Source organism: Chenopodium quinoa, unplaced genomic scaffold (assembly GCF_001683475.1).
Source record: "Chenopodium quinoa cultivar QQ74 unplaced genomic scaffold, ASM168347v1, whole genome shotgun sequence".
Lineage (NCBI taxonomy): Eukaryota > Viridiplantae > Streptophyta > Magnoliopsida > Caryophyllales > Amaranthaceae > Chenopodium > Chenopodium quinoa.
In genome coordinates, this window is record NW_018744693.1 from 4,489,133 (window position 1) to 4,508,989 (window position 19,857).

Sequence of the window (19,857 nt, forward strand, 5' to 3'; positions counted from 1 at the left end):
TTTATTGATTTTAGTTAATTGTGGTTTTTTAAAAATTAGATTAATACTTAAGTACTACCCTTATATTTCAATAATCATGTTTTAAAACTTTCGCCTAGGAGTCCGCACATGTCCCTTTCGTTGCAAATAACTGTTAACGGAGGTAGTATAAACTGAGACGAATCTAACAAGATCTCACATGACTATATTTATTCTTAGCTATAAATCGTCAAAACTAGTCGAGATGGAGTACATAAATAGTGTAAAAGTCAAATTGTTGCAAGTATAAGAAAACGGAGGAATTAAATTATAGCAACCGTTGTATCACACCTTAGGATAGTTAAAATGTTCTATTCAATCAAATATTCAATTTTCATGTGACTTCATCTTCCTCCAATGATCAATCCCACCAAAGAAACAGTATCATATCATAACTGACATGAAAATAACCGCAATTTTCATCGCCGGCAACAGAAAGAGTGTGAGGCACTGATTCACAACAGTATCTTTGCCGACACACAAACCCTTTTCTTTTTTGTCTGGGAATAATTTTTTTCTTTGCCAACCACAATTTTGGTCTTTTCAAGTTTCCTTTTTTATTCTCAATAATTATTCAAACTCCCTTGTTTTTCTTTCTCTTTGTTTCCCAAAAAAATCCCACAAAAGAACCCCCTTTTGATTTGATTTTAAATGGCTATGGCAAATACTAGCGAGAGCGAGAAGACGGGGAAGGAGAAGAAGAACAAGGAAGTAATTCGATTGGAACGTGAATCTGTAATTCCTATTTTAAAACCTAAATTGGTTATGTCTTTGGCTAATCTTATTGGTAATTTTTGTTCCTTAACTTTTTACTACCTCCCTTTCATATTATTTGCAAAGATTTGACAACGATTTGACATAAAATAGAGAGGAAAAATGTCTAATCGTTGCAAATAATATGTAATAGAGGAAGTATTTGTAATATCTTCATTTGGTTAATGCTATAGAACAGTTACTGGACTAATTTATCTTGATTTTTTTTAAATATTTTAATTAGTTTTTTAAAAAAATTTCTTTTCTGGTTTTTTTTTTTTTTTTTTTTTTTTTTTTTTTTTTTTTTTTTGCAAAATTGAAATGGGTTTCTTTGCCATTTGACAATATTGTTGGAAAATTTAAGGTGTTAGTTGAATTGGGGTTAGCTCAATTTTTGTTGTTGTACACATTTCTGTTTTTGGTATTGTATGTTTTTGTTAAATCAGAAGTGGGTTGCTTGATTTTGAAGAATCATCTTGTTTATGAGATAGATTTTGAGTTGAAACTTAGTTTGGGGTTTACTCACTTGGTTTCACTGCTATTTGAATTGGGTTAAAGTAATCTTTTATTGCACAATTTTGCTGTCTTGGGTCATGCTTATTTTTAGGAAATATTAAATGGGTTGCTTTTTTTTTTTTTCTTTTGACATTGTGATGCGTGTTCCTGAGACAAAAGGTTGTGTTTAAGCTTCTTGGTTTAATTCATATGGTTTCACTGTTATTTGAATTGGGGATAGATTGATTTTTGCTGTACAATTTTCTGTTTTATATTATGTTTAAATTGTGCATTCATGCAAAATTTGAAATGGGTTGCTTGCTTTGACAATATATGGAAGGTTCTAAGTTAGGTGTGTTTAAGCTTCTTGGGTCAGCAAATTTTTTATTGTGTGTTTCAAGTTGGGGTTAGTAGTCTTAGCACATTTGGTTACATTATAATTTCAAATTCTGTGTGTTGTGGCTTGCAGTTTTTTTTGGGATAAAGTGATGCAAGCTTTTCAATTTTTCGAGTATATATAAGTTGCAAAATACGTGGAAATTGTCTCAAACTCTATGACATTATGAATTTGCCATTGAATTTGGTTCAAATTCAAATAATTCAAATTTGTGAGGCATTAATGGTACCTATCTGGGAGTATGGCAGATTACTGGCACTGTCAGTTGAGTCTTGACGATTTTGTTTTTCTTTTTTATTTTTTTGAGTCTTGACGTTAAATGGAACAGTTTTTATCTGTTATTTTTTTATGCATATATATAGTGACATGTTTTTTTTTTACCCTTGAAAGCCTTTTAAAACTGTAATTTTATATATCTATTCTGGTGTGATATGCTTTAATCTGTTCAATTATATCTTGCAGAACATAGTTCCGACAGAGCAGAGTTTTTGAAGTTTTGTAAGAGAGTTGAATATACCATTCGGGCCTGGTATCTCTTACAGTTTGAAGATTTGATGGTACTGTGATGGTATTTTTTCGTTAAGTAAATTTTTGTTTCTGTTGAATGCCTTGTTATTTTTCATCATTGAAGTCATTTGTGTGATTGCTACAGCAATTATATGCCCTCTTTGACCCTGTTAATGGAGCTCAAAAGCTGGAGCAACAGCATCTATCTCCTGAAGAAATAGACATTCTTGAAGAAAACTTCCTGAGCTATATGATACAGGTGATGTGTGGTTTACTTGTTTCTGGTGACCATTTATGATGGCAGGTGTTTGGTTTTGTGCAGCTAACCATTTTAATTAAATGAAAAAGTAAAAAGTTTGGTGGCAATTTGCAATTTGTCTGTCGTGTTTGATGTGCTTTATTTCTACCAGGTTATGGATAAGAGTAATTTCAAGATTGTGAGTGATGAAGAGTTTGAAGTTGCTCAAACTGGCCAGTATCTTTTAAATCTTCCTATCTCCGTGGATGAAAAGAAGGTCTCTTTCCAGTTCTTTATTTTTGGTGTTTGTGCTAATGACTTTTTATTTCACATTTGTTAAGCTTTAACTTCTGTCTGATGCTGTCCTTTCCACTGGCATGTATTTGTTGCTGTGTTGAATTTAGCTTGACAAAAAGCTTTTGAAGAGGTACTGGTCGAAGCATCCCCAAGAAAATCTTCCGGAATTTGTTGATAAGGTAAAAACTGTAACATTAAAAATTGGTTTAGTGGTTGTTTGGTTGGCAATGAATAATGGAGGAATTGGAATTTCACTTTTCTTTTACATCTTCCATCCTAGTAAAATTTAATTGATTGATTTTGCACACATATTGAGAATCATCACATGGACTTTTTTACGTGTAAGACCAAAAGTATCCCCCTTTAGTTTAAAATTTATTGGCTGTATAGGTTGGTTCAGGGCTTTAGGTGTGGATAGACATCATCTCCCTTTAGTTGGTAACATTAAAGTAGGGAGGGTGGGGGTTATTGTTTCTCATATGCATTTATATGAATATTACTCCCTCCGTTTCAATTTGTTAGTCCCATATACTATTTTGGGCGTTTCTAAAAGATCTACCCATATTGAATGTATTCTACTTTTAACTTAGTTTTTATTATTTTATAAATATTAAATTATGATTGGTTAAATTAATGATTGTGCATTGATGACATGAGTCTAAGTAAAGAAATTATTCCCTTGAATTATGTAGTTATACTTGACGGTTTCCTAAAAAACACAAAAAAGTTTAAATAAGGAAAAACTATTTATGAATTGTTTTTGACTTTAGTGTTAGATTCCAAATATTCTTCTTTTCTTATTTTATGTGATAGATTCCGTATGGGACTATCATATTGAAACGGAGGGAGTATTATTTTCTTCTGGATGATGTTATTAAGTTAAAATATGTACTAATTCTGATTTAAGTGTTTCACCGCGATTCTGGTCTTAAGATTGATATTAGTAGTTCTTTTGTCTATTATCTTTAGCTTAACCTGGATTACTTTTCCTGGCCATCTTTGTTGGCAGGAATACATAAAGTTTGGATTACTGTCTTTGTATTAAGGAAATGTTTTTAATATACCTATGGTATTTAAAATACACCAGTGTATATGTATACAAATTCATCTACTACCGCTAAAATTGATGAACATAAAATTTCCTTAATATCTTTATAACATATTTTGAAAAGTTAACATCATTGTGCAACATGAACTTTTAGAAAGTCTGGTCAGTGTGCGTTGGACTGTTGGGCTATTAGATGTTATAGGCTTTCTGATTTTGAAAGGGAAATTTTGAATGTATTTGATTTCGTTGTTGAGACTTTTGTAGCTGTGCTAGATTGTTGTTGTGACTTGGGGGGAGAACACATAGGACGATGCTTTGGAGGTGTGCACATATGGTTATGATTGTGATTCTTTAATGATGTCTATATATATATATTTATATGAGGTCAAATGAGAAGATCCTTAAAATGAGAGGGATGAAAAGGATTTTATGCGCATAATTTTTGTATTGAATGTGCATAATTTTCGAACTAAATATACAAAAAAAATAAATAAATCGAGAGACATTCAATGTGCATAAATTTTGAACATAATATGCAAAAATTTTTATTAGTTCGAAAATTAGTTTTGCACATTTCTTCCTTCTCGTTCTTTCATTTTAAGAAATTTCTCATTGGACCCCAACCCTATATATATATATATATATTTGTGTGGGTAGAGGTGTTTGGAGTCTAGTAAGCTTCTTGGTGGTATGTGATAATTGCTGCCTTTTCTAATTTAATGCTTTCCGTCGTCCAGTACAAATGACTTACGCTACAATTTTTAGAGGATGCCTTGTCCTTGTATTTTATACCGTGGTTCTTTGTTTGTATATATCTCTTAAATAATTTTATTGTTGCTTGGGGATGGTTATATTGAAGATAGATGGATGTAAACTTGTACAGTGAGTGAATCATATCAGCATTTGAGATTTGTTTTTCATGTCTTATATTATTGTGATAAGGTTACCTTTTTCCTTTGGTTGTCTTGGATTTGATGCTTATATTTTTATATCATTTTTTTTTTCTCTTCTCAGTATGTAATATTTCGACGTGGCATTGGTGTTGACCGCACTGCTGACTATTTTTTCATGGAAAAAGTGGATATGATCATTTCACGCATATGGGCAAAGCTTTTGAGAGTGACTGGGTGAGTAATAACCTGACACTATAGAACTTGTATCTTTTCATAACTACTACTTCTAGAAGTGTTTAGAGACAAAACATAGTTTGCATATTGATTGGGGTGAAATGTTATCTGGCTATCTGCGACTTGCTGCAATATTAGAAGGATCAGGCACAGAACTTCTACAAAATTTGGTACATATGATTAAAAATGTATGATGCTAATAGTTCAGGGAAAATAGATACGTGACGTTGAGCTACCAGTTTATTTTTAAAATTTTTTTTTATTATTTATTTTAAAAGTTAGATCGTGTATAAATTGACTACTATATTCAAGTTTATAAAATTTTGGCAAGTGGAGTTGATAAAGGGATGTTTTCGAATTATTCTAAAATTCTACGCGAAGTGCTTGTTTACTTTCTTATGTAACTGTTATTGATTCCAACTTTTTTAATTGTAGTGAGAACCCATTCTAACATTTTATCTTTATTGAAAGAAATACTGAAATACTATCAGAAGAAAATTATGGGGAATCTGCATAAGTATAAGTTGTGTAGACCTTTCGCGTGCTCTTAATAACTATGATAACGAGTTCTGTTATCTTGGTGAATTTTGTTTTCATTTTTTTGCTGTAAAGATTTCTTTATAAATTAACCGTTAGATTGATTGACAGATAATGCTGTGTTACTAATATATCAGACTAATATGACAATTAGTAAATGATAGAGCTGAGTGGCTTAAATTTAAACATTGGATAAAAGCAGGGATTTGTTTTTTATAAATATATATAGAAAACAGGGGAATAATCTTGGAGGCTTTGGAGCTGATGCTCTGTAAAGGGATGATGTGATTAAAGTGAAGCTGTGAAGGGGCAGTGTAATTGGGGGGATTTTTGTATTTTATTTTATTTTTTATATGGATATAATCATAGTTTAGATGCAAATTTGCAGCATACAAAGTGTATAGATAGAAATGTGTTTTAGAGTTCGGCTGAAAATAGCTATAACTAACAAGGTCGTTTGGGCTTTCTAGATCTTATTATTATAGAAATGTGCCAGTTTTATTTAAATTTAAAACATTCAATTCAGAGAATGCCTATTAATTACATCTTATCTATAAGCTAAATTTAGGGGAAATAATATATTTTTTTTTCTGAAACATAAACTAATTACTCCCTCCATGTTTTAACATTTGCATCACTTTGACTGACACATTTGTCGAGACATAACTTTGATCATTAATATATTAATTGTCTATTAGTAAAAATTGTAAAAAAATTTGACATGTAAATAGACATGGTAACTAATCCAATGATATATTAAGAGAGTATGTGAATAGTGTATAAGTCAAAGTGATGCAAATATTTAAAAATAGAGGGAGTAATATTACTTAACTATGTAAAAAGACCAATATTAATGCCTATTCTTACTATGCCAATTATAGTTGCTATAGGAAAAAGATGATGAAATATGTCCTTGGGCCCATAATCCACTACTAAAAAGACTTCATACAAAGGCTTATATGGTCGGGTGAGATATATTTTTATTAGACATGTATGAGCTATTAGTTCTTCACTATGTATTAACTACATTATTAGTATGGGAAGGTATTGTTTTAGCCTTTTAGGTTGTTATGTTCTCTTAGACTATGTGTTGGGTCCAAGATTGTGGGTTTAGAAATTTTAGTCGACGAGGACATTATCCTAATATTGGACACGAGTGCAGGGACCTGAGCGGAACATATTTTTATTTTGGCAAATTTGTCAAAAAAAAAATCTATTAAATGCCACATTTTGCGATAAAAACCTTTTAAAAGTTTTATTGTAAAAGAAAACCCGAAGTTAAAATATTAGACGACGAGGACATTATCCTAATATTGGACACGAGTGCAGGGACTGAGTGGAACATATTTTTATTTTGGCAAATTTGTCAAAAAAAAAAACCTATTAAATGCCACATTTTGCGAAAAAAAACCTTTTAAAAGTTTTATTGTAAAAGAAAACCCGAAGTTAAATTTTTTTTGTTCAAGACAACTTGTGCCTCTAATTCACTTAATTTAACTCTAATTTCTTCTAATTACCCTCTAACTCTCACTTAACCATATCATAATAAAATTAATATATAAAAAAATTAAAAACCGCCGACTCCACCACCAGCAAGCCACCATCGCCCTTTCCCCCTCCCCTGGCTGCAGCCCCCTCATCAACTGAGCCGTGCCGCCATAAATCACCCCAATCCCGGCAACTCACCTCTTCTGCTGGCCGAGACCTCCATCAAATGGCGTTTAATTAGCTTCCATCAACATTTTCCCTCACCTCATTCTTGAGCTCAACCATTTCCGACGAAACTATTAACGCTGCCGCTGAAATCCTCTCAAACTCCGGCCTCAATTCCATGTCATTCACCCTCCCTTTCATCTCTCAACCCCTCATCTTTCGTCTCTTCCACCACCCTCTTCACTCCATCCGACTACTCCTTCTCACCCTCTAATTCGTCCAAGCAACCCCCTCTCTCCTCCAATTCCATTTTTATTTTAAACTTTAATCCCTCTTATGGCACCCAACTTCGATCCCTGCTCTCCCCTCCCTTACAATTCTCTCTCCATTACTTCCTCCAATTTCAGATGACAATGTCGCCATTAATGGCGTCAAGTTCCACCGCTCCCCTGTTTTTGACGATGGGAAAGGGATGAAGTTTGGTCAGCAATGGAGGTGCGTCGCCGGAGTGAGGGTACAAAGCGGCAGATTAGATGGGGAGGGGGGCTGTTGCCAAGGGATGGGGAAAGGGAGGAGGTGGCTGCCGGGTGAAAGGGGTGGTGTTTTTGGTTTTTTATTTTATTTTATTTTATTTATAAATTAATTTAATTATTAAGGGTTAAGTGAGAGTTAGGAGTTAATTATAAGAAATTAGAGGTTAATTAAGTTAATTAGTGGTACTTGGTTGTTTTAAACAAAAAAAATTTCACAATCCGGTTTTCTTTTGCCAAAATGATTAAAATCGGGTTTTCTTTTGCCATAAAGCTTTTAAAAGGTTTTATTTTTTATTTTTTATTTTTTATTTTATAATTTTTTTCTTTTCGCAAAATGGTGCATTTAAAAGGTATTTTTTTTTGACAAATTTGCCTCCTATTTTTAACAGACTTTTTGCATGAATTCTTCCATAGAAATACATATACACACATTTTAGGCTGACTTGATTGCTAATTTTTGTTGAAATGCATATCTGAAGCCTATTTGTGAGCACATAGTGCAACTAGTCTTCTTTATTTTTCCTTATTTTTCTACATTTCTTCTATGATTATGTGGTTCAAGATGATTGAATTGTATAAGTGAGCATTGAAGGGTAGGGTAAGAATTCGTTATACCATCGTACAATGTCAAGTGTATGACATGGATATGGAAGACTAATTGAAGAGCCGAATGACATAGCTCACAGAAATGATCAATAATTATTTTCAAACGGCCCAAGGGGAAGGTCAAGCTTTCCAAAATTCTTGTATATCAACTTAGGACACTTAAGGGTAGAATGTGATCCCAAGAATATATAAGTGGTACTTGGTCTTAAGGGTCTGTGAAGATAATATGGTGTTTTTTTTCTCATTGTTTTATCATTCTCATCTTTCTTGTGTCTCATGATGGTTATAATGCTTTGTAACTTCATATGTTTCCGGGACTGTTTTTTTCCAGGATACAAAGACTTCGGTCCCTGTTCTCAAAGCCACGTCAGTCTTCTATCAAAGATAGAAAGAAAGACGATGAATATGAGTCTGATCAAGATGATCTCTATGTTGAGCGGATCAGAATCCAGAATTTGGAGTTCAGGTTTGATAACTGAATAACCCTGACTCTCCATATATGTGGTATGTCCATTGCAATAGGCAATATTGTTTTAAAGTAACTATATTTCATAATCTCTGCATTATCTGACTTTTTCTCAATGGAAGCAGAGTCTGGAATATTTTGCACATGAACTGCTAATTGTTCCAGAGTGTATGCTATTGTATATTGTACGTTATGATGTATGCATTAAGCTGCATAGTATGTGTCAAAAGTTATAAAGAACTGTATGCGTAGGATACCATGGAGTGACACTATAGGAAGACTATTATACCCTTGAGCTATCATGAAGTAATTTTATCTATAGAGTATAAATTCAAGAAAAGCCAAGTAATGTTTTGAAGCACCAAGGGTTAGCTCAAGTGGTAAGCAACTTGATGTCGCTTAAGGGGAGGTCTCGGATTTAAGCCTCACCGAAGAAAACTCTTGTTGGGAGACTCACCCGCCATAAGCTAGGTGTGTGACTCGAGTCGGATCTGGATGTAGATGTAGTAGGAGCTTAGCTCTGGTGAATCGGGTGGGCATCCTTTCTTCAACATTGCCCATCTACCTCGTGGGATACCTTTCTTTAACATTGCCTATCTACCTCTTTTGTCACCTTGTCATAGGCGTTCTCTAAATCAATAAAAAACCATATAGAGGTCCTTTTCCCTATAAAACTCCATCATTTGCCTTATCAATTGGATTGCTTCCATAGTAGATCTCTCAGGCATAAATCAAATTGGTCATTTGAAATCTTGTGCATGCCCTCCACCTATTTCTATCACCCTTTCGAACAACTTCATAGTGTGGCTCATAGTTAGAGAACAATCTTGTGTGTCTCCTTTGTTTTTATACACCAAGACCAAGGTGCACTTCCTTCAATCTTGTAGGATCCTTGTAGCCCTCTATATCTCGGTAAAGAGATCCGTTGACCCAATCAATACCAATACACCTCTACACAACTCAACCACTTTCTTAGGCTAGTGTCCTTGATGTCCTAATCTTGTACTAAAACAATTTTAACAGGTACCCATATGAGATAGAGAGGAAGGTCATTTGTTGCAATATTATTGGAGCGGAGCAAATATAAAATAAAAAAAATGATATTCGAAATGTATACATTGAGATGCTTTTAAATGGTACCCATATGACTTTATATTTTATCTTATTTATAAAGCACAACCAGAGGTCAAAGTGGTGTATGTGAAATTGTGATTAGTACAAAACTCAAAGTGGGACATATTTTGTAAAGCATTTATTTTGGAATGAAGGGAGTTCATAGTAACACACTCAATTGAGGAATAACAGGGATGTAGATTAGGCCTGTACAAAACTATCTGATAATCCGAAAATCTGCAACCGATCCGAATTTTAGGATATCCGATCCGAGTTTTCATTTCGGATGGATATCGGATATGGATTCGGATAATGGTTTTCAAATTTTCGGATATCCGAAAAAAGTCGGATGTCGGATATCGGATATCCGATCCGATATCCGGAAAAATTACTTGCATTATTATTTCATTTTAATTTTACGATTTCAAACTTTCATTATTTCCTAACCCAGCCTCACAGCTTCTCTATGTTCTCTCTACTTCTCCCTCTCAAACCTCCCTTCACCGCCCTTTCTCTCTCCTCTCTCCTTTATCTCCTCCTCACTGCCTCTCAGATCTCCGTCATCTCACAGTCATGGCTTCCTTCTCCTTCACACGGTGGCTTCCCGTCTTCCCTCATCTCTCTCACTCTCGCGGCTGCTCCGATCCTACTCCACCAGTGGCTACTAGTCACACCTCACACCCCCCTGCCCCAGATCTTCTTCTTCGTTCGTTGGCCTAATCTTCTTTTTTATTTTCGATCTTCTTTGTTCAGTCGTCGCTAATTTGCCGGTTTGTTCAGCTCACCGAATCGCCATTCATCGATCTTCTCTGATAAAGGTTATTAAAAGGATTTTGTTATTAGGAATTTTGATTTTCCATGTGTGTTTGTGTGATGTGTCTCCTCTGTTGTTGGTTTTGCTTGCCAATTTCGGCAATTTGTGGGTATTTCTGCCAAACGAAGAAGCTGCTAGTTTACAGCAGTTATAGTTTTTTGTATTTGTGACAATTAAATGATGAATATACTTTATTAGTTTACTATGTATATCAATTAAATAATAAATAGTCTTTTTTTTTTTAACAAATTAAATTAAATGCTCTTTAAAAGACTACTACCTTGTTAAAATTTGAAGTACATTGTGCTGCTTAACGATAAATAAGCAATAATATTAATGAGATTTATAAACTTGTCTTAATCAATTTCATTAATGTTGGATAATGGATATCCGAAACATCCGATCCGAATGATTTCAAATATCGGATATCCGAAATTTTCGGATCGGATTCGGATATCAATTTATGATATCCGAAGATTCGGATCGGATATCCAATCCGTGAACAGGCCTAATTGTAGATCACATAACTAAATACTGATGGGGCCTCAATTTACTTACAGCTACTGTTATTTGATATTTTACAATTACTATATATAAAGGGGTTTTTTCACCTTTTTCAAACCTTATCTTGGGCAACTTTTGACATACCTGACGTCAAGTGAATGGACCTTGGACTTGGCTGCTTGAATTGTGAGAGAAGGGAAGGACAATGCATGGTTCCTTCACCCAAGTGTACCATGCTTGGTGCACCTACATATGCAAAATGAAAAGAATGCATTATTTATACAGGTTCAAATATAGTAAACATAACTACTGAATATTTTTTTATTCTAAAATTAATGAGTAGATTTTAAAAATATTTACTTTCATCCCAATCATTTCTTTTCTTTCCTGAAAAAAAAAAAAAGAAAAAATTTGTTCCTCATTAAAATAATTATCACTCCCTAAAATTATTTTCTCTTAAATATAATTTAAGATTTCATTTTGAAAATTCAAAATTATAATTCAAAATATAAAATTTAAAATTTTATTTTTAAAATTTTATTGTGATGTATATTATTACTTGTGATGTTCTTTATATAATTTAATATTGTTTTTTATCTGAAAACATGATGTACTTTACATTTGTTTGTAATGTATAATTACTTATTAACGTTATGTTAGTTCATATGTTTATTTTGATATTATAATGATATTTATTATATATTTGTAATAAATTATTTTATATGTTCATGTTCTTTATAGTCACATGTTCATTGCTTACAGTGAAATGTTCTTTGAATTTTGTGTCCGTATCATGTTCAACTTTCATGATGTACTTTTTTTGTCACATAACGTTTATTATTTATTGTGAAATGTTCTTTAAATTTTGTCTTTGAATCAAGATTGGTAAATATACATAATTTTAATTACATAATATAATCATGTTCTTCATTAATATTACAAATGTTCTTTGTCACTACAAGAGGTCCTAAAATAATATCGTTTTCAACCTTCATGATCCTGATTTAAAAAAAATAAAAAAACAATTGAATGATAATAAATATACAAAATAATACATAATTAATATATGACATTAAAAATAAATATCATAAAAATAAAATTTCATCTAAATTATACGAATATAAAGGTCAAGTTCAAATAACATAAGAGATAAATTCCTAAAAAAAAAACATAAGAGATAAATTCAAAGAACGTAGGCCTTAAAGCACATAAAAGTTTAACATTATGAAAGTGAGCATAATATGAAATTATTGAACATTATGAAAATCAGCAATGGAAGCATATATCGTACTTATCTTAATTTAAAATGTACATTATATTATAATAGAAAGATCATAAAATCATATACAATGTACCTGACGTGTTATAAAAAGTACATGACGTAATTGAAATATTGTGCAATTAATATAATATATTTTTTTACTAATAACTTTAATTTCATAATCTAAATAATTACAAATGTAATCAAACAAAATTATAAATCAAATCACATCGACATTCATTTCAGTGACAAATTAAAATTACTAATAATTTTACAATGAATTTTGAATCACATTGTCAAAGAACATAAAATAATGCAATAAAAAACATCATCTTCATCCTCTAATTAGAATGTCATAATTAAAAAAAAAAAAATTACAGAAATCCGAAACAATTATTAATCATCATATTTCATATCAATATTGTTTTTAAATGATGTAAACAACATTAATTTTAATTAAATATGTAAATATAACATAAATTACCTTCTTCTTTTTGGATTCAAATTCAACAAATTCACCATCACCATCAAAATTATCTTCATTGTGATCATCCTTAAAAAATCGCCAATCGAAATCATGACAAAATTCATCCTGTTTTACTATTTTTGTTGTTAACCTTCAACTCTAAAATTTGAAATTCTCTCTCTAAAAATTATTCTTTCTGTTTTGAAAATTCAGAAATGAATAAATGTGGAATATATCTAATTTAGAAAGTAATAACTTTGGAATGAATAACAGAATTCCTATAATTAACCAAGCAAAATCTTTCTTTCTTTCTTTTTTTTTTTTTAAATAAAATGTACAACTAACGCTGTACATTTTCAGCATGGTGTACCATGTTTGGTACACTTGGGTGTACTTTAAAATTTTCAAGGGAAGGTAGGAAAGAAGAATTTTTTAAATTGTAAGAATTTTTTCTACTTTTGTTGGGGAAAGACACCTTTACTTTTTAGCTTGGAATTGAGATTCCTTTAATTTTGGAGTAACATCCTAGCTGGCCATTTTCATGTAGAGATCTTTTTGTTGTTTTTTCTTTTTGGTTCCAACTTCTCTTACTGAGGATTTTAACAGCATTTATGTGGATTTCTTTTATGAGTTTGAATATAGAGAGTAAGAGACATTGGTGAATCTTGTTTTAAGTTGATTTTGTTCCTTTGTGAAGTTTGATGCAAAATAGAATGTTAATGCTTCATCATACAATTCAATCACTCTCTTGTTTTTGATGTATATAACTATTGGACAGTGTCTTACATTGCTTTTTCCTTCAGTATGCGCAATCTGCTGAGCAAGATTACCATCCAGGAACCTACTTTTGATAGAATGATTGTTGTTTACAGGTATCAGCTTCTTGAGCTCATGTTCTCTGTTTTAATTTGTTATATTTTGGATAATTTTTATTGGCAGTGAAAGTAGTTACCAGCACTTATCTATGTCATATACTTCATATAGTTTATCAGTAGCAAAATTGCTGATGCTAACTAGTATATTTGTCCAGCATATGATATACCTTTAACTGTTGAAGGGCACCTATGTGATAGGGTATTTAGAGGTTCAAAGATTAAAATGATGCGTTTGTTTTATATAGTAGCACTCCAGATTATCTCACGCATTATATTTGACTGTAGAACTGTATTTATCACTGCTTTGGTTCAGTAGTCAGTTTTGGTTTTCATATTTAAGAAATTTCCTTCATTGGAAGAACAGAAAGCAGTGTGTGTTTTCCAATAAAAATAAATGCTCTCCGTGCAGTGTCTTGCTTGTCAAATTGTTTTATATTGATGCATGATTACATTAAACAATACTTGTTCATATCTTGGGAATGTTGAAGTTGAACTTTCTGGATTATTTTTTTTCACAAATAGCTAATAGCTTGTTTGATTTGATAGGAAAGCAAGTCCTAAAGGAAAATCTGACAGAGGGATATATGTGAAACATTTTAAAAATATTCCAATGGCTGACATGGAAATCGTTCTTGTAAGTGTTTCTTATTATGGCTGTGTGAAGCTTTTATAATTATACATTTTTTAAGTCACCTTTGAATCTTGTTCATGTGTATGTGTTTTTTCTATTTAAAGCCGGAGAAGAAGAATCCAAGTCTTACGCCAATGGACTGGGTCAAGTTTCTTGGAACTGCAATTGTTGGGCTGGTTAGTTTTTCAAGTTAAGAATCCTGATGGCTTGATTCTTGTAATTTTTCACTCACCATTTTAATGTTTTCTTGAGTTGTCTATTATTGCAGGTTGCTATTGTAAGTTCACTTGAGATCAAGGCTGATCCTTGGGTTATCATAGCCGTCCTATCCACATTAATTGGTTATTGTGCAAAGACATATTTTGCGTATGTATTGTCATGATTTCACCTTTCTTTCCCTTATGCTTGTATATTGCTGAAATTTTTTTCTTTAATCTAGCTTGAAGATGTACAGGCTTTTATGCTACAAATATCATATTATATTGAATTCCAAAACCTTATTAAGGCCCCGTTCATTTCACCTTAATAAAATAATATTAAGTAAAAATAATTTCAGGTTCAGTAAAAATAAGGTCAGTTATCTTAAAAGAAGAATTATAATAGAAAATCAGTAAAAATAATTTTAGTTCAGCAAATATAATTTTGTTTCAGACATTTCAGTAAAAATAATTTCAGTTCAGCAAAAATAAGGTGAAGTGAATGGGGCCTAAAACTATTTTTACTAAACTGAAATTATTTTTACCGAATTGGAGTTATTTTTGCTGAACTAAAATTAAATTTGCTGAATTGAAATTATTCTGACCGATTCTCTATTATATTTCTTCATTAAAGTTATCGATTTTTACAGAAGTGAAATTAATTTCACTTAAATGAACTTATTTTTACTAAACTGAAATTATTTTTTGCTGAACTTACCATTTCTCTCCTGTACACATCCACAACGCCACGACTTTGCTCAGCCACCATAACAACCCACCTTCCAAACTTTCCACTTAAATTACCTATTGTCTAGCACTCCAACCTCTTACCATCATAGCCTTACCAACTACCACAAAACCACCTACCCTCCACATAATCCATACGACCACCATGCATAACCTATTAAACTGCTTCAAATTCCACTAATAACCCACCAAAATCTCCCTCCCCCCCCCCCCTTTCCCGAAACACCTTAAATTCCATGAAATCAGCCAACTACCCACCTTAAAAACCCACCACCCACACAAAAATCACCCAACCACGAATGTAACCAAGACTGAGGATGAGAAATACCTCTTTTATTAATAATCATGGCTTTAAATGGTCAAATTCAACCATGAAAAATTGAAAATTCTGGATCTCAAGTTTTATGGTCAAATTTGGCAATTAAAACCTTAGTGATTGGCTACGTAGGAGCAACAGGTCGACACATGTTGGCGGCGGGTCACTGGTGGCCTATTGCCAGTGGGATGTTAGTCAAAAGGAAGGATAAGCAGGTCAGCTGTGGTATTCGGAGGGGGCCAGAGGTGGAGGTTGTAGAGTAGAGAGATGGTTGAGCAGTGGTGAGCGAAGGGAGAGATGGAGTTTAAAAATGTCAACCTGAAAACCTTGAATCAAATTTCTTTCTCCTTTCCCTTTCTTAACTTTATTCTGCTTACCCCCTAATTTTTCTTATGTTACCCCTGTTTGGCTGTTTTGGACTCTAGACAGTTTGAATTGAAGTTCAAAGATAACAGTAATAAAACATCCCTCCTTTTTCTCTCTTAATCTATATTACGCTGACATTGTCCTCCTAAACATGTCATCTCAGCCTGTTTGGTAGTTGATCAACAATTGCTCATCAACCATTAGTGCTATTATCTGATCACCAGTAATCCCCATTGGCCTGTTTTACTCTGTCGTTTCCTTTTCTCCCAGTTTCATTACCCACTACCATAGAAAGGTTGCCAGTACATCACTTACCACACCTTCATGATTCCAGCCCCCTTACTCTTTAGTTTTCCTCCGTTTCATCTTTGATCTCATAAATAACAAGTTTGCCTGTACATTACTGACCACACCTTCACATTTCCATGCACACACACACATGTTACTTTTCTTGTAACTTGTGTGCTTCTTTGTCTTGTTTTCTGGATCATCAGTTATTGCAACCCCATTATTCTTGGTATGTTATACAAATTTGACAAGATTCATATATTTGCAAATTGTAAGGAGTTGTCAACTTGTCATAGTACCTCTAATATCTGATATCCGGACTGGGACTAGAAGTCAAAACGTAACTATCAGCTTATCTAAGCAAGAGGATTAAAGGATGAAATATTTATTTACCATTAAAAATTTTCATTTTTTTTTAAAATCAAACAATACAAACTGATCAGCTTATGACATTTAGGGGTGTTTTTGGCCTTGTTTGGCAAATGGCTGTTGGCGGTTGGCTGGTTCACTTGGCTTGTTTGACCAGCTGGTATGTTTGGCTGTTTATAATGACTTTTGAAATTGGCGGTTAAAGCTGGTTGTTTATAAAAGTGTGGTAAATTAATTGTTGGTAGTTGGTTGTTTATTAGATAATTTTTGGGGGCCAACAAGCCAAAAGCCAACAAAAAAGCTACTCAAAGCAGCTTTTTCATTTTGGCTTAAAAGCCAGCTTTTTCACTGGCTAAAAAGTCAATTACCAAACACATTTTTTGGCTGTTTGACCTCATAAAAAAGCCAAAAGCCAAAAGCTAACCAAAAAGCCATTTACCAAACATGGCCTTTATCTTTGTTGTGTAAGACCACTTTTCTTCTTGGACTCTTTGTGCAAACCTTACTCTGTTGCTTATAGGTGTTTTCTAAGCTCTTTTTTGTTTTTTTTTGTTTTTTTAAATATAAATGTAGCTTGTTTGAAAGAATGACATTAGAAAAGAGGAGTGGGTAAGGGGGGTGTTTGGTTTTCCATAATCCTCTTTAAGTGCTGGCCTTCTGAGTAGAAGCCCTACTTATCGTGTATGTATGGCTATTAGTCATATTAAGTACCTAAAATCATGCATGATACTTGATGTTTCAATGCAAAAAGTTTTTTGTTTTTTTTTGTTTTTTGTTTTTTGTTTTTTGTTTTTTTTTTAAATATAAATGTAGGTTGTTTGAAAGAATGACATTAGAAAAGAGGAGTGGGTAAGGGGGGTGTTTGGTTTTCCATAATCCTCTTTAAGTGCTGGCCTTCTGAGTAGAAGCCCTACTTATCGTGTATGTATGGCTATTAGTCATATTAAGTACCTAAAATCATGCATGATACTTGATGTTTCAATGCAAAAAGTTGATGTGTGTTCTTCATATTTATGGCCCTTAATGCAGCTTTCAGCAAAACATGGCTATGTATCAGAACTTAGTAACTCAGTCAATGTATGACAAACAACTCGACAGTGGAAAGGGAACTCTTCTTCACTTATGTGATGACGTGATACAACAAGAAGTAAGTCTTTGCATTCTTCATCTTGATGGATCTGCTAACTGCAGTTTCTAACCATGTCTTTGTTCTGCAGGTCAAGGAAGTAATTCTCTCGTTTTTCATACTGATGGAACAGGGTAAATGTACTACAGAGGTAATTCAGTACTCCAAATGAAATCAAACCTCTGTAATTTGCTTCTGCCTTTTTGACAACCAAACATCTGAAATTTAATGACTTGCTTAGGATCTTGATCTACACTGTGAAGAATTAATCAAGGAAGAGTTTGGTCAGAGCTGCAACTTCGATGTAGATGACGCAGTTCAGAAGTTAGAGAAGTTGGGTGTTGTTTCTAGGGTGAGATTCCTTTCCCACCTTCATTACTAGTTGTCTTTTCTGATCAAGCTTCAGAGATCTTGTCATGGTTTAAGCCTCTCCTGCATTGTATTTGTGATTGAATAGCAGAGTAGTTTTGTCAAATTCTGTATAAATCATCTATAAAAACTTTGTCAAAACTTTCTTTTCAACTTGAGCTTCCTTATTCTAATGCGAGGTTTAAACTTCCAGGATTCAATTGGCAGGCATTTTGCCGTGAGCCTTAAGCGAGCTAATGAGATAATTGGGACAACTACAGAGGAGCTTGTTTTGAAGGCGAGACAAACTGGCCTTCAGTAATTCTTGATGCTCTTTTCGCAAGGGAAGGACTTATACACTGTCTTTAATGGTTCGATTTAAATGTAAATACAGTAGGGAAGTTTGCGTGCACTTGCCTGTTCGCCCTTTTGTATGTAACCAAGGTGAGAAAACTGGATAATTCATTTATTGGTGTTCTTATGAATATGATTATGCTCTATGCAGTGCATAATCCACAGATAGGCCATATGCATCCTTCGCTGGACCTGGCAAAAATTTGCTGAATATTGTAGAGTGGTATTGTCTCCTTGTTGCACTTGTAATTTTTTTTTAAAAAAAAGTAAACAATCTCGAGATGCAAATTATAGCTTGACACAAAACTGTGGAGGAACATGATTTCTTTGCTTCTATCTTGCTCAGAAATTATGACTTTTTTTTTGTTGTTGCTGGGAGATGCAACACGCGTCAGGGCTTCAATTCGATATCTGGTGCTTTGAGGATTAGCTTGGCTTTGAGATTGCTGGAATTTGCCATTCTCTATTTATAATGGTGTATGTTTTATACATTTTAAGCATACAAAGCCTTATTTGTGGCATTCAATCTTTGGATAAGGGTGGGATTGACAATTTTTGGGCATTCATGAAAACCAATAAAGTACATTATGAGAATTCATAAGGAGGATTTAGCTCTTAATGAATTCTCATAATGTACTTTATTGGTTTTCATGAATGAGAGCTAGAATATTATTTGGAGTTCGACTATCTTGGTCATATTTTTTCTATGTTATATAATACAGAGTTAGGTGATGATAGAATTTCTAGTTATCAATTAGGAGAGTTTTCTTTGTTACTCGTATCAACTAGGAGAGATTAGGCAATTTTTGGTGAGCTATTACATTAAATATTGATTTCTGAAAAGATGGCGAATTATTAAAGGTGTGATGGGGTCAAAATCACTTCAAAGCAGCTTAACAACGATGTGTTTTGTGACAAAAAGTTTGCATATATGAGTCAACGGCAAGCTACTATAAAGTTTCCATCTGGCAACCCCACAGGATAATGGCTCACATTTGTCACATTAGTCAAAAGAGAAAGGTCACAACTTACATGATTCGAAGCCCCTGTGTCAAAAATCCAACCCAAATCGTGCTTACCATGAACCTTGGGCTTAATTGAGTTTAGATGATCAAGTAACTGTTGTCTTTGAGAGGGTGTGATCCCCGCAAGGGATGCCCCATTGGAGGTAGTAGCCGCAGCCCTTTGCGAGGCTTGAGAGCTGCTTTGTCCACCTGTTTTGTGAGCTCGGCCTGAAGGAGCTGCATCACCCCTTCCTCGACCGCCTCCACGGCCTGCGCCCTTACTTGCAGTCGCACCACCACGGCCTGGACCTCAGCCAACCTGAGGGCAATTCCCCAACCACTCGGGGAAACCATGAAGTTGAAAACACATCGATTCATCATGCCCTTTTATGGTTACAATGTG

The 19,857-nt window shown here is 33.3% G+C and overlaps 1 protein-coding gene across 2 annotated transcripts; it reads left to right on the forward strand.

The window, feature by feature from the left end:
• Positions 1 to 201: 201 nt before the first annotated feature.
• On the forward strand, positions 202 to 18,879 carry LOC110702633. Of its 2 annotated transcripts, none has more exons than XM_021880372.1 (15): positions 202 to 753; positions 2,126 to 2,220; positions 2,316 to 2,429; positions 2,581 to 2,685; positions 2,813 to 2,884; positions 4,768 to 4,880; positions 8,541 to 8,675; positions 13,637 to 13,705; positions 14,255 to 14,342; positions 14,444 to 14,515; positions 14,608 to 14,705; positions 17,652 to 17,769; positions 17,840 to 17,899; positions 17,990 to 18,100; positions 18,311 to 18,879. In XM_021880372.1, exons 2-15 carry the CDS (start codon positions 2,218 to 2,220, stop codon positions 18,416 to 18,418), a joined length of 1,266 nt encoding a protein of 421 aa, XP_021736064.1. In that variant the 5' UTR covers positions 202 to 753; positions 2,126 to 2,217; the 3' UTR covers positions 18,419 to 18,879. The 2 variants fall into 2 exon arrangements, with proteins under 2 accessions (XP_021736064.1, XP_021736062.1); XM_021880370.1 differs by having other exon boundaries at positions 219 to 805.
• The last annotated feature ends 978 nt before the right edge of the window (positions 18,880 to 19,857 follow it).

Bases quoted from the DNA above. Each gene is read 5' to 3' on its own strand.
- LOC110702633 (XM_021880370.1), top strand. From the start codon at position 670: ATGGCTATGGCAAATACTAGCGAGAGCGAGAAGACGGGGAAGGAGAAG. The intron at 4,881-8,540 runs GTGAGTAATAAC...GTTTTTTTCCAG, and splicing joins AAGCTTTTGAGAGTGACTGG to GATACAAAGACTTCGGTCCC. The intron at 17,770-17,839 runs GTAAGTCTTTGC...TTTGTTCTGCAG, and splicing joins ATGACGTGATACAACAAGAA to GTCAAGGAAGTAATTCTCTC.